At 35.3% G+C, this 15,142-nt stretch overlaps 1 protein-coding gene across 7 annotated transcripts in view; it reads right to left on the reverse strand.

Moving 5' to 3' along the window:
* Nucleotides 1-15,142, reverse strand: part of NAV3 (neuron navigator 3) — a 413,781-nt gene that overhangs the window by 142,990 nt on the left and 255,649 nt on the right. For 5 of the 7 annotated variants that reach the window (XM_082761390.1, XM_082761389.1, XM_082761386.1 and 2 more), the window contains exons 6-7: nucleotides 3,798-3,866; nucleotides 972-1,111 (exon numbers count right to left, since the gene is read on the reverse strand). In XM_082761390.1, the coding sequence (XP_082617516.1) occupies nucleotides 972-1,111; nucleotides 3,798-3,866 (209 nt within the window). The remainder of the gene's footprint in view (nucleotides 1-971; nucleotides 1,112-3,797; nucleotides 3,867-15,142) is intronic. The other 2 variants (XM_082761391.1, XM_082761388.1) reach the window with 1 other exon arrangement.

Consider the following 15,142-nt stretch of genomic DNA (forward strand, 5'->3'; position numbering starts at 1 on the left):
TAAAAAGCAGTACAGAACTATCTGAAACATTCAACTGATAGTAAAAATACAGAAATAACTATTGAAAGGATGGGTTTATATCTTCAGATACAGCTAGGGGCAAAGTGTGTTCATCAGAATTTTGTAAAAAAAAAAAAAATCTGGATAGCTGCCTGTTGCTTGGATGAAGAACATTCACTGCATACTTGTTCCTCCCACAGACCCCAAGGATGCGAATGGGTACTATGTATATTGTATCATTTTCAACTGTATTCTAACCCAGAGATATGAATAAAATGCTGTTCATTACACAAAGGGAGAAAGAAGGGGAGGGAAGGACTGGATTAGTTACACAACTTGGAAGGCTGATTTTTTATATTATTATTTCTAAGATAAAGCCTGAAGAGGCACATTTTCTGGGAAAACAGAATCAGAGGGTTGGAGAAATAGGAGGACGCAGAGAACCCTTTTTGTGAAACTGAAGATCGTAGTTAGAGGAGGCAATAAAACATGAACACTGAATTCAAATCCCTGCAAAACTTCATTACATTTGACTTAATTTCCAATCCCTTATTCGGATTAATGCATATACTTAGTAAGGTCCTGAAAGAATAAACATATGTAATATTCTCATGCAAATGTAATATCCATCTCCTTTAATATGGCAGTCTTCCTATGGGTATGAGCGGACTTGAGCATAGACCAAGACTGTAGGCATGCAATATGGATTCATTTTTACTTCAGAAGTATCAGTCAATGACATTTCCATCAAAGACAGATAAAATACCACTCACTGTAACATCTTGAAAGGTTTCAGTTCTGAAATTTTACCTCAACTCAATTACAAACCCTAATTCACAGGGCTGTCTCCATAGTGCTTCCTCACCAAGTATTACGTTCACTTCTTTGTCTTTTGTGGATAGGTGCCTTTTTTTCTTTTTCCATTATGTATTACTTCTGTAGAGTAATCTCACTAACTTTTAATCACTTACCTTTTTCATTTCCGTTTGCATATTGTGGAGGCTTGTTTTTGTCAATGCTGTTAAAGCTCTGGCTCCTCCGATTTAAATTAGAAGCTCCCTGGACTTTGGTACTGCTGCCTGCAGCTGGCACCCTTGAGGGTCCTGGAAGCCTAGAATGGTATAATCAGAGACTGGTTCGTTGTATGCAGTGCAACACATAGAAGAGGCAGTATGCAAATATCAGATTGGAATTTAAAACCAATGACCAAAACCAATGATTTCATGTAAGCAACAATGAACAGAAGGATTCAAGTTAGATAGACTCAACAAATTAAAAGAAAAGCTTATCTTTATTCACACAAGGGGGAAAAAGATGCTTTCTGGGTTCACAAGACATGTAAGAAGATGCTTTGCATTTGCCATTAATGTTGCTAAAACAGATTCACCCTAACAGACCATTAATATGTAGTATCAACTTTTATTTAAATAAGTCATTTTTAAGGAGGAAATTTTACAGAAGTTGATTGGAAGCACAAAAATACATAATTGAGAAATATTTCATTTTTCTTACTCTACTCTCTATTAACTGTTCCAGAGCTGTGGTCAGCACAAAAGCTGTCTTTATAATTTTGTTCTTTCGTTATTTTCAGAATGCTATTGGTTTAAACAATTCTACTTCTTTAGGCTTGTGAGCTTATTATTTTAAATAAAAATATTGCAAATATATTGTTTAGATAGATGCTACAGATGAATGTACACCTTTTCGATACAAGGATACAATGTAGGCTATACAGTTCATTTGTTAGTATTTGCTGCCACCATCTGTACCTTACTGTGTGGCTAAGCTATGAAAAAAATGTGGACCCTGTTGTCCCTGGCATGTATAAGCCTGCATCTTTTTATCTGCCTGAATTTGTTCTCTTATGAAAGATTCTGTAATACATGCTTGCTTAAAACCTTCTTCAGCATCTTTGTGGGCCACTTCATTTTCCACTTTTGTTCTCTGACAGACAAAATGAAATACTTAACTCAGCAAGATACATTTGCCATTGGAAAATAATATCTATATTCTGTTTCTCACTTATGGGGGTGATATAATGGTTTTAATGGTGTCAATGCAAATCATGCATATTGAATTTTGTTAGTTTCACTATATGATGAAAGAACAGCATGAGAAAGAAAAAAAAAACAGGTTACAAAGAATTGCAAAATTCTAGATTTCTTCTGAACTTTTTCTGTTGAAAATGGGTATAACAAAAATGTTCGAATTTTATTTTCATTAGCAAACACATGTAAACAGCTCCACGTTCTATTGCTTCACCAATTTAAGACTCAGAGAGCTAATCCATTCGTTATTTTCATGGCTCTTTCTGGCTGCAAGCCTGCCCTGCTAGCCTCTGTGCTGAGCCCACAGCAGACTGTCTCTGCTCTGCAGCTGCACGCGTGCTAACCTTTACTGTGACCCATGAATTCTAGTGATCTTCTGTTCCCTGAAGAATGCACTAAAACAAACTTAAAAATCCATTCGCTCCTTCTCATTACCCTAATTTGACAGGCAGTGAGAGCCCTGAGATCATTTGTCAAAGGTAATGAAAAAAGCAATGAGAAGGCATGTGCAACGCTGGAAACTCATCTGTTCTGTTAAAATATAAAATAGTTATGCATGCCAGAATTTGAGAACTTGCCACAGTAAGCACATTATACATGAAGCCATTTGCTCTGCACACTTTCCAGTTTACCTCATTTGCTGTCTTTTTTAATTGAATTCAGGTTTTAAATTTCTCTTGCAGAATCATGTTAAGCAGCTAAGGAAATGCAAAGAGGAGAATAACAAATAAGGGACAAGTCACATACCTCTGAACAGGCTTCGGAAACACTGCCACAGATTTAAAGTATTAGACATTAAGACTGTTAACCTGGACATACTGAATGCGGACAAGACAGGAGCATCAGCAATAAGAAAAACTGAAGACCTATAAATGCAGGTGCAAAGCAACTGGAGCGTGGTATAGCTCATTCCAAGCTATCACCAGCAACTCATGTTAGTGCACTACATTGCAAAATGCAATCTTAACTGTAGATTACACAATTTATAGTTCATTGTTCTCACCAATGAACTGTACAGAAAAAAAAAAAAAAAAAAAAGATTAATGAGCACATTAATTACCCACCACACACACACAAAAAATATGTTAGAAACAAGAGTAAGCTTTAGATCTCAGCTTCTTTCTTCTGCAACCTGGCTTGTAGATTTTAGTGCTCATAGTGCTAAAAGTATCGATGAAATCTCAAACAGTGCAGCTCCTACACACAGTTCTGTCAAATCACAGCCAAAACAAAGCATCTCTCTAGCAGCGACTGTGTGTGGGCTACTCTTGAAGGAGCAGAACTCTTGAAAGTGCTTCTTTTTTCCACTCTTGTTTTGCTTCTGTGTGATCTTGTCTCTGTGAACTCAACCTCTCAGGTAGGTTTGCAATACATGCAGAAGAACATCTACTGGGAATTGGGATGGGGTCCCAGACATTTTTTTTTGGCTTGTAACTAAACAAAGAATTTGAGCCAGAAAATAGAGAGCACTAAAATCACCAACTAATCCTCCCCACCTGATGTTTTACATGCAGGATACCAAGATGCAAGATACATAACAACCAGAAATATTGCTAATATACAGTAAAATCAGCTCCCTCCAGTCCATACGAGGCTTTCCCATGGCAAAGCTCATTGTTGCAAAGCTTGCACGCATAACATAAATACACATTTTTTAATGTCCACTTCTGTCCAAAGGATAAACTTCCAATGGACATTGACTTGCTTGATTATCGCTAATAAGCAATAAATTAGAGATATTTAACTGACCTAGAAGCCTTTTTTTGACTGGTTGCAATTCCACTGTGATTAGACTGAGTTGCATATCTGGCTGTGAGACTGTATGAGAAGAAACAGAGAAATTGAATTAAAGGATTTCTTTGAACATGTACAGAAAGAACACACTTACCACACTTATGAGTTAATGAATGCAAATTGAACATGGAGAGAAAACACAAATTAACTGGCAAAAATATGAAGTAATGTAACATGCAGATTTTTATGAGAGATGCAATGCACAGATTATGAAATAATGTATATCGTTATATATTTTGTCATCTGCTAGAAATTATTTTAGGAATAAACAATTCAGGCATAGTGACTGAATTCTAGCTCTGTTAGTGCACCTTAAAACTTTTTGCTGGTGTTTTTGCACCCATGAAAAGTACGAAATGTGAATATACAGCTAAAAGCACCTCCAGCAAATTGCATGGGTTCACAATCTGCAGATAGGAAGAGGTTTGCTGTATCAGAGCCAGCATGGACACAGAAGAATCCGTACTAAAGAAAGGTGACCTGTCTGACAGTAGAGCTATACAGAAGGAGAATCCCATCATAGTTTTTATTACTGGTATTGCCCCATAGTTCACATACGTAAGTGATGCATTACCCAGGCAATCAATCAGAGGCTCCATTAAGGAAGCCATCACACGTGCTTAGATTCATTGTTAAGTTTCATAGGAAAATGCACCTTAGTCTCTTAAGACATCCAAGTAGTATTTCTGCAACATAAAATATGCTGTGCTACAGAGCTAAAAAACTATATGTTCCTTGTAACACCCAGCAATATGTCATTGCTAAACAGCAAATTGATGCCTTTATTCTTTTAGTCTTTTGCATAGGGGATGTGTAAAAGGTATAGCTAAGGTAAGGCCTCCTGCCAAGTAATTTCAGATACAGTAAACAGGTGCATCCTTTGGGATCCACACTGCCTAAGGTCATACTCAGGTGCAATCACAAAATCAAATTCCTTACATTCTTAAGGAAGTGATAGGAAACTGACTAAGCAGGAGCTCTGACAGTCACATAGTGCTCTTGTCTCTTACAGTTTTGCATCTTCTAGTAACTCTTCTGAGCAGTAGCAGGAACCATAATAATTTAGTCCCAACTTTGTAGACTGGCAGCACTTATATGAAAAATATGGTGGTACTGATTCTACCAGAAAAGCATTAAGCAATTTCTGCTGGCCCACTGAATTGGATAGACTCAGTGTAGAGCAGTTGGAAGAAGCTTAAAGGAAAGAAGTCTTCCCATACAGGCATAGCTGTTCTGAAGAGGAGTAGGGCAAAGGCACAAACCAAGGGTCAAAGTGACACTTGAATGTGTTGCATGATTATTGTTACTTTACCAATTTATTACCTAGTAAGGGGTTCAGCACTGCCTCTGTGCCTGGCAATCATAAATGGCACATGTGCATTCGATGAATAAATAAAAGGGAAGCTACTTTAGTCTTAAGAAGGCAAAACCAAATCAATCATTTAACATATAAATGCATCATTCAATCCTGTGATATATATCTTCACAGTAGTGCTGACAAAGTACTCTTTCATATGACTATAACTTCTGTGGAAATTGTAATAAACTGCAATATCATAATAATTACTATTTATATTTTATTTTTTTATTTAGCCATTAGTATATTACTTTGTATTTCATTTACAGCTATTTTTCTTAATAACTAGACGTGCTACAAATATGAAATAGGATGTTTTACTAAAGTTGCTAAATTTTTGCTTGAATTATTAGCCCATCTCAACATATTTAAAATGAAGGAATCTAGAAAAGGTTATCTGGTTATCTCCATTGACTAAACTAAGAAGTTTGTGAGAAAAAATGGAATGTCAAATAAAACTTTAGTGCATTTATGTTGTAGAAGGTTAAATGATACATAGTACAATCAACACAGACAGTGAGTTGGAAAAGCAGAGAGAATAGGATGCATCTTAACCACTGCCTGAAGAGGATGAAAGATCTGCCTAGTGCCTGGTAGCTTTCCTGCTTCAAACAATGCTACTCCAAAGAGGCAAATTACTTGATCTCAGTGATGAACTCAGTTGCTGAGTTGTTGACAATCTAGCCCATAGACAAACAACACTTATATATATATATATATATATATATATATATAAGAATTAATATATGAATAATCTACCTGGAAAAACTTGCTAGAAAAAATCTCTTTCCTTCCATGCCTGTTGCCTGGGACTCCATCCACTAGCAAATTCATGAAACGTCAGCCTATAAACTGTTTTCAAATTTTACAGACAGCCCTGGAAGGCGTTGATGGATGACTTTGGGTCTTCCTTCACAATTAGCATTTGCTGTGTTGGACCAATTAAAGCTTTGCACAGATGCCTGTTTCCCAACTTCTGGCTGCAATGTTACAAATGGGAACTGCAACACATCTAAAGTCCAGTCTCTCTTAGAGCTATTCTAAATGTATGAACAAATATTTACCTGTTGCCTTTCATCCTATCTGATAATTGTTGGTGGGTAACATCTGGCAGTCAGGAAAATAAACCTGTTTTGTTTAAAGTTGTAATTATTTATGCTTACAGATTCACTCAAAGGTACAATAAATATGTTCCTGCACTAAAGCATCACACATGCATATTAGTAGTCCAGACAGCAGAAATTTAGTCACAGCATTTGGGACATGGGAGGCTTTACTTGTCAGAGGGCTGGAAAGGGGGATTTTCAAGCCCCTGGTTCTATTCTTTCTGCTCCCAAGACCCTTTCCATTGCTATAATACTCCTGCCAGCATTCTTCCCCAACCCAGTGTCAGCTTTGACTCCCAGGAGAAGCCACAGCAGTTGCCTGCAAAGCCCAGCTGTGGTCCATTTTCAGGAAGGGGACATGGGAACAATGGCAGAGACCAACACTGTCTGCAGAGCCTGCAGGCAACCAGTTTGCTCCTGGATAGACAGCCCAGCGCTGGGGCTCAGTGTTGCGATGCTGGGGCCAGCACGGCCCTGGGCCTGGGCCAGGAACAGGCCTGGAGGCCTCTGGCAACATGCTTAGCTCTCCCCTTCTTTCTAACACACAAGAAGAGCAGGCAAATACTTCCGTTTAAGCAAATCCTGTTCAAAAGAGGTAAGATTGTATAAATACATCCGATCCAAAATTCTTAGAAATCAACTGGACTCTTTAACACCGGCTTCCATGTGGAAATCAAACACCCATATTTTCTCTCACAATCAAAGAAAACTCTAGCTTCCACATCAGAGATGAAATGGTGACACTGGACATTGCTGGTTCCTTGGTGAAAAACCGTGAGAAAATGGAATAAACATGCTGAGGCTGCCCAGAAAGGCAGCTCAGCACAGAGGTAGCTGGAGAAGTACTGAGAAGGAAGCAGTGCAGATGTTACAGACTGTGGTTACCCTGAGGTGCTAATGGAAAGCCCTAGAGCTATACCACAGCGAGTCTAGTTGCAGGAACCAGGACTCAGCACTGCACAGGCTGTGCTGCACAGTCAGTCACTCTGAGGAGAGATGCACTGTGTTCAACGAAAATGGGGACCTGGATGAGGGCATGCAGTTGCAGGCAGGATAAAATGGTTTAAGAAATGGTCATGAAAGATGTAGGGGAACCTAGGGAGTCAACATAGACTACAATACCAAAGGTTCTTAAATGCCCTCCCACTAAAAGTGAAGTGAAATCTTCAACTTAAATGGGCATATAAGAGCAAACAAGATGAAGAGGGAAGACAAGTGACTGCTGGACTCTCAACTAAAATGGCAGAAAAAGTGTCTTTCTGCTGTACAAATAGCATGGCATAGCAGGACAGAAGAAGCTCTTTGAAAGTGTCTATAGCATGTAAAAGCTGAAGAATTAAGGTTGTATGAACCCGGATACAAAGCATGAATAAAGCTGAAAATATTTTAACCTCCTTCTTCAAAAAGTAACCCATGTAGTGTCAGCCTGCATATCATCTACCTTTCATTAACAGTCTTTTGAAAGATCAAAAGGATCACATTACATCACACTGTCAGAGCAGTGTAGCTGCTTTCCTCTAATGAGTCGCATGGTGGTTCTAAAATGCCAGCTATGCAATCTCTTAAAAGGCAAAGGGGTCTGCAGTATGTAATCAAAGTTCCACCTTTGCATACTTGAATTTTAACATGCTGTTGATTTTATAAAGTGCATTTGTTTCAGCAGAGTGACTGCACTCCAGAACTGTTTAAGACTCTTCTATCAGAATGATTTATCAATTTCCAAACAATAATAATAATGAAAAATAAATCTAGTTTAAATAAAGGATTTTTATTGGAAAAAAAAAAATCCTACAAGATATTGATTGTGCTGTAAATATTTTATCTTTTTAAAAACAAAACAGAACAAAAAGAAAAACAACAAGAAGAACAAAAAAAGCTCTTTGAATGTATACTTCTCATCAGCCTGCCTGGCAGAAAGCAGAATATATAATATTCTAAGGTTCACCTGATTCCAAATCCCAAGCCTGCTGAGAGAGAGGCCACAGGATACAAAAGTTTCTAAGCTCCTCACTATACCAAACAATCTGGGCAGCGAAAAGATCTCTGGCTCCTTAAATGAACATTCAAGGAAGACAGGAGGAAACCAAAAAACTGATTTTCCAAAGAACAATATATTTCTGACACTCCTTTTCCTTTTTTAGCCTAACCCTTGTGCCATAACATATGTATATATACTATATGTATGCATATAAAAAAAAAAGGTACATATATATAATTATACATTTATTATTTATATACATGTAATATAATTATACATATATACAATTATATATATAATTTAAATACATATTTGGGTATTATGTATACATATAATACTGAGATATATACATGTGACACACAAACATATATTATTTTTTTCATTCATGGGAGGAAATGTCTATGGTTCAGGTTAGAACTCTAGCTCATACCATGTCATCTGTTCTGCATTAAGTGAGCATCTCTCCCTTCCACTCTTTGAACTTCTGGTATCTTATACAAGAAGTCTATCTGCATCCGATTCAGGTTTGGAGATAGAAGTAAAATTGTGTTTTCAATGTTTGCCTGTAGTTCACAGATCATAAACTGAAACTCAGATAAACCAGTTTTGCATCAACCTTTTTGCTCCCACAGAACACAGTGACTTGTAATAAGAACAAGTCATCCATCACAGCAACTACACAATTTCTACCCTGGTCCCAGTATTTGTATTGCAGGAATTCTATGGAATTTGTTAAAAGAATATGTGAAATCAGAACCTTAAAGAACCTAAAAGCATATCAACAAAGTGGAAAATGTGCTAGTTAGCTACCGTGCTTAACCTGACTGGTAACTCACCTCAAACAGCACAAAAAAAATCTTTAAAAAACAAAAACAAAACAAAACAAAACAAAAATCTGAACAAATCAGCCAACAGTGTGCTACCTGCTACCAGAATTAGGGCTATGTACTTAGGGATCCAGCTTACCTTTTTGTGACCTTATCTCCATACCATTTATGATCCTGAACAATAATATGTCAGATGATCTACACAGCAACATATGCCACTATTCTGTATCACAGTTCAACACAATAAAACTGTAACAGAGGTTTCTCTTAAAGAGGATGAAGAAGGGGCTGCCACAAAGCCTGAAACTGTTGTACTTTCAAATCTGCAACCATTGTCTTTTGAAACTTTTCACAGATTTCCAGAAAATCTGCATTCATCAACACATCCTAAAGAATGGTTGGGATTGCTATAAACCTGCATCAATCAACCAATTAACATGTAATTAAGGCTGTTCTTATTTAAGGTATTAAAGTGCATGCAAGAGTATATTTTGTGGGATCTCCCCATTCATTCTAATACAGTTAAGATCTATGCGGTCTAAAGAAATTAGAAAAACTTCCACCTAGCTATGTATAAATATTTTCAAAAACACATACCAGAAAACAAACACATATACAAGCAATTTTCCTAAGATGATGAAGTTTCTCTTTTAAATGTGGTAAATTTTAAATATAAAGTGAGCTCATTTTTTCACTTCTATTTTAACCAATATTCTATGGATACTACTTATATAAACAACACTGCTTTCACTTCTTACTTCTTTGGAAGTGTATGGACTTTTACTTTTTTATTTTTATTTTTTAAATTTTATTTTACTTTTTTTTTACTTTTTATTTATTATTTTTTTTGGCAATGAAGAGAGGAGAGAAACTCATCCATAGCTGCAAAAAAAAAAAAAAAAAAGTTAATGTCCTTTCTGATAACTGATAACTGCCAAAGAACAATAGCAGAAGATCACAGTTGCAGCACAGTCTGTAAAATATTGAGATAAATTGGACAGAAATGACCGACAGTAGCAAAGAAAGTAACAGTACAAACGTGAAACTGACTAACAGGGTTCCATGAATGCAAGGGAAAGATTAAGTTGTATACTGCCAGCAAGGAATCTGTTGAGGAATAAATAAAAACATGTTGCTTTAAACCTCAAATGTTTGCAAGCTATCAGAATTACAAAGGTGCCAGGAAAAGAAAAAGATTCATGGACAAGATTTCAGCAGAACCCACTTTCAGAGAATGAGGAGAATCAATGGATTTATAAGGAGAGGGAAGGCAGAGCAACAAAGAATGTTTGAAGAGAAAATATCTATATTCTAAGTCTTTTTTTCCTTATGTGTGTGTATATATATATATATAAAATGGATTTTTATGCTACAAAGATGAATGAAAAAACGCCAATTAAGTTCTACAAGATCAGGATTAGCGGCAGTGAAAATTACAGCCAAAGAGCATCAAACTCGAAATATAAAAAGTAATGAGTGATCAGAAGCAAAGGAGAAAAGTGCCAGACAATGTAAATATCTGAAGTGCACAGAATGGAAATTGTCGCTAAACTGAATTAAAACATTATTTTGAAAACTGCAAGAACAGAAAACGAGAAAGGATGACACTTGCATTTTGAAATAATAACAGAACAAGAACAGTGAAAAAAATGAGCAGGTGGCAGAGTTAATTTATTAACAGGAGAAATCAGAATAACTATGTCACAAGTTTCTAACACAGATATTCGGAAAAACATCAAATACTTTGCAGAGAAGAACTGCAGAACATAATAAATAACATAACCAATAAAGAACAAGATTTTCAGGAACCAGCCCATAGAATTATGTAGGAAGGTAAAAGATCACTTTCTGAGAGATCACTTTAAATAAGAGATGAAAAGTTTAAAGAAATCTTAAAAGCTATTAAGATGATATATAATCCTTTAACATTTACATTTTTATATTTTATATGTTTCCTCTCTACTATGTGCTATATTATCTTATGGCTATAAAAGAGACCATTTCTTTCAGAAATTGAAAATCCCTTTCAAATGTGTTTTCTTACCTTATGTTAAAATTTAGCAATATCTTATCTTCTTATCTTAGAGAGGATGGGATACAAGGAAGAAGTATGTGAAAAATACATTGTTGCTATTGCATTTTTCTGCCTTTTCTGTATGAAGGTTATCAGAAGGAACGGTAATATGCTATCATCAGAAAGTATCCCTTTTGAGTACAGTAATTTCTAAGTTGCTCAACTGCAATAGAAGGGTTTATTATGAAACTACAAATGCTGCTCATGCTTCTTTGCATTGTGTCAAAACACAACCATTTTCGAAAAAAAAATCAAAATAGTTGCAAATGAAACTGTGACAAATATTAATATTTAGGAGGCAATGAAGGTGTATGTTTTAGATGTTGCTCTGCCAACATATCATAGATGTGGCCTAGAGAACTCCTGAAATTGCAATAATCTCCAGCATGCAATGAGTCATATAAAATGTGTAAATTATTTTGATATTTGTGTGAGGTAAACAAATGGAATATGCAAGAAGAATCACTTTTCACGATAACCTACATAGCACTTATCACAGGAATAAATCTCCACTTTACACAACTCAACACTGTTACATATAACCTATTTGTTTAGGCACACAGCTAACTGATTTAATTAGTACACAATGATACTACATAGTTTAGTTACCTGTTATCAGGACAACAAGGATGCAAGAACTTCATGCCCTGGTCTGTAAAGGCATCAGAAGTTCCTTTCATTGGAAACTGTAAGGACTGTAATGATTGTGTCTTTTAGGTATGGAATGGGACCAAATGGAAAAGGTAAAATGAAAGGCCAAAGGTCCATTTGAAGGTCAGCTGCTGCACATACCTGTGCAATCACACTAAGCAATGAAATTCATTCTGCATTATCTCCCAGATGCATAAAAACACATCAGATTTGGCTAATAGTTTGTCTGTTCAAAACCCTACTAGTTAAAGAAGAAATGAACCTTTTCCTGATTTTTCCTCTTTGCAGTCATTGAATAATGATCGTTTAGCTGACAAAGCAGGAACAACATACCTGATTCTCTTCATTAAAACCAAGTGACTAGTAATGACAAGAGATAAGGACAGAGAAGAGACTTGGTTCATTACTTTGCTTTTGATTCATGAGAAATGACTGTTCACACATTTCATTTTTTAGCCTTTGTCAGTGCAATGCACTTTGCACTGACTCTTAAGGTTTCATTTTAAACCTCATGAATACTGAAATAAAAGCCTTTTTCTAAATTGACAGTGGTGGAACCAAGATTGGCATAGGGATTGCTAGTATTCTGGCACGGAGCTATTTAAATTCATAATCATAACCATTACATTTGCATTACTGCTTCACACAGCACAAGCTGTGTGTCCAATATGCTTCATTTTTTCCCCAGTACTTCTAAGAAGGAGGCAACATGAAACCGAGTTCATTACATTAGTTATATATGCAACTGCCTGTAGAAATCAGCTACCTAACTTTGTTTATGCGCTTAGGAAAACCAGGGTGCTCTTTTAATATAACAAATTTAACAAAATCCATCTGGACCTCAAGCTGTGCTCATCATTCCTGTACGTGATAAAATAGTTTGTCCGTCTTGTGGAATTTTGCTGACAGCTTACTGAAACCAGTTACTGCCTAATCCATAAATGAGACAGAACTTCTTTCATCCACATGTGTTTTCTCTTAGTATCTGGGTGGTTGAAAGATCATCACTGCAGAAAGTTTAGATGTATTGCTGTGATAATGGAATCCACTAGTAAAGTGAAGCATAAAAATATAATGTAACCATTGTTGTCATGTATCTGTACTGACAGATATAAATAAGGCCACCAGCATGGTATTTTTTTAAAACAAAATCTCAAAGCAGCAACAAAGTCATAACTAAATAGTGAAGTGCCTACCTCAGATTTTGAAGTATTCAATTTCCACAGTTAGTCATACAAGAATGTAGGAAATTTTAGGATAAAAAGAAATCAGGTTTAAAACCTGATTTAAAACTGTTCTCTCCCTTGAGTTACCACTTATTATTTACCACAGACTTTTCCACTAATTGTCTAAATCATTTTAAGAGTTCTTCTACTTAGCAGTAAAAAATTACAGTTACCAATATATAAAACATATTCTTTGCAGTGAAATTCCATTTACCATAAATCAACTTTCTTCTTTCTTTTTACATTTTAATTTGAAATTTAGCTGTTGTGCTTAGAATTACATAGGCCAATGATACTCTTTCACATCCAGAATGTTGCATGCTTCTGTGCATTCTTTTCACAATTCTGAGCTTGGTTTGGGACAGATTACACGGGATTAACACTTGTGTTAACAATTACACGGGATTAACAACAGTGTTGTCACACTGACCAAATGTAGATACATTTGTTAGGACCTGAGAATAATATAATTTAAAAATATCTACAATTATAAAGACATGCTTTCAAAGAATTTAATCGTAACATGAAATGTGAAACTTAGGGTTATAAAAAGTAAGAAGTCTATAAAATATATAGTGTATTTGTTTTGGTTCTGCCTGTATGTGCATACACATATGAACAGGTATACACTAAGCATATTTAAATTTACATAATGGTTAAAAAATATTTTTTGTCATGTACCCATAATATAATTTTCACAAAATATTTTAAAATTTAGTCAAAATAGCTTTGAAAAACTAAGCTATTACTGAGTAAACATAAATGTGCCATTGTCTACTGTCTTCATTATCTCACTTCTGCCCTACTAATGAAGTGATATTACTTGCTCCTCTGGAAAATCCTAAAGAGTTATTGCTAGGTAATAAAGGACCACAGACCAAATTAATGGAAAATAATTTCCATTATGTGTATTTCCTGAATAATTTTCCCCAAATATATACACTGTATACTTTTCACACTATGAAATGTAAGAAAACAGAAATTTTTAAGAATTTTTAAAGGCACATTTAGAACTGCAACAGGCTAATAGAGAAAGGGAGTCATTGTTACATTATAAACTTGTAATAAATTGTCTTTAATATGAAATAGCTAGTTTTATCAACACTACTTTAGAAAAAAATTGCACAATTACTCTATTATTGATAGACGTTAGATTATCCATTACTGAGTTAATAATTATGTATAACAACAAAGGAAAAAAAATGTGACTATTACACACCTTAGGTTTTACTACTTCTCATTACTCTTCATTCAATGAAAGAGGAAGTTCCAAGAATCTGTATAACAATACTTTTTTTCTCAAACATATCTAAAAGTCTCAAGTGTCAAATGAAGTCATATGAGTCCACAAGGACCTTCTGGAACTTCTGCTCTTAAATCAATCAGTCATAGAAGCATAGAATGGTTTGGCTTGGAAGAGACCTTTAAAGGTCATCTAGTTACCCCTGTAATTAATGCTGAGATATGGTTGCCATGAAAGCAATCATATTTTAGAATGTGAGCCATGTAAGCTGCCTGTCCACAGCAAAAGGCAGGCAAGATAAATCCCATCAAAGGAGTTGTCTTCTATTAATTTCATATTTTAGAAATAATGGAATCTAAATGGAATCCTCTATTTGTTCGTTACCAGCTTAAGACTAAAATGGCTGTTTGGAAAATCATTTTGATTTTCCAAAATATGTGCTTTTATGGAAAAAAAAAAAAGAGTTAAATTATATGACTGCTATGAAGGGAAGACTTACTAAGTCTTCTACGTACAGTTTAAATCAAAAGCCACTTGTATATGCACATGTATTTGAGGAGACCATATTTTTCAAATACATTAATTTCTTCTTAGAAGTGGACATGTAATTGTAATTTCCTATTATCACTTCAAAACAATGGCAAATGGAAGAGAAAATTTATATTAAAAAAAAAAAATCCATATTTATCTATATATTTATTATTTCTGTTTGTTTCTAAGTTCTGGAGTTCCTTGTTTTGCTAACTGCTCAGAATACTAGAAGCATTTACAACAGAAAATAAAAATCTTTCATTCAGACACTTTTCAGAACTAGGGACCTTTTTTATCTTTACAACCT

Source organism: Aythya marila (assembly GCF_965140915.1).
Source record: "Aythya marila genome assembly, chromosome: 1".
In the NCBI taxonomy this organism is placed as follows: Eukaryota; Metazoa; Chordata; class Aves; order Anseriformes; family Anatidae; genus Aythya; species Aythya marila.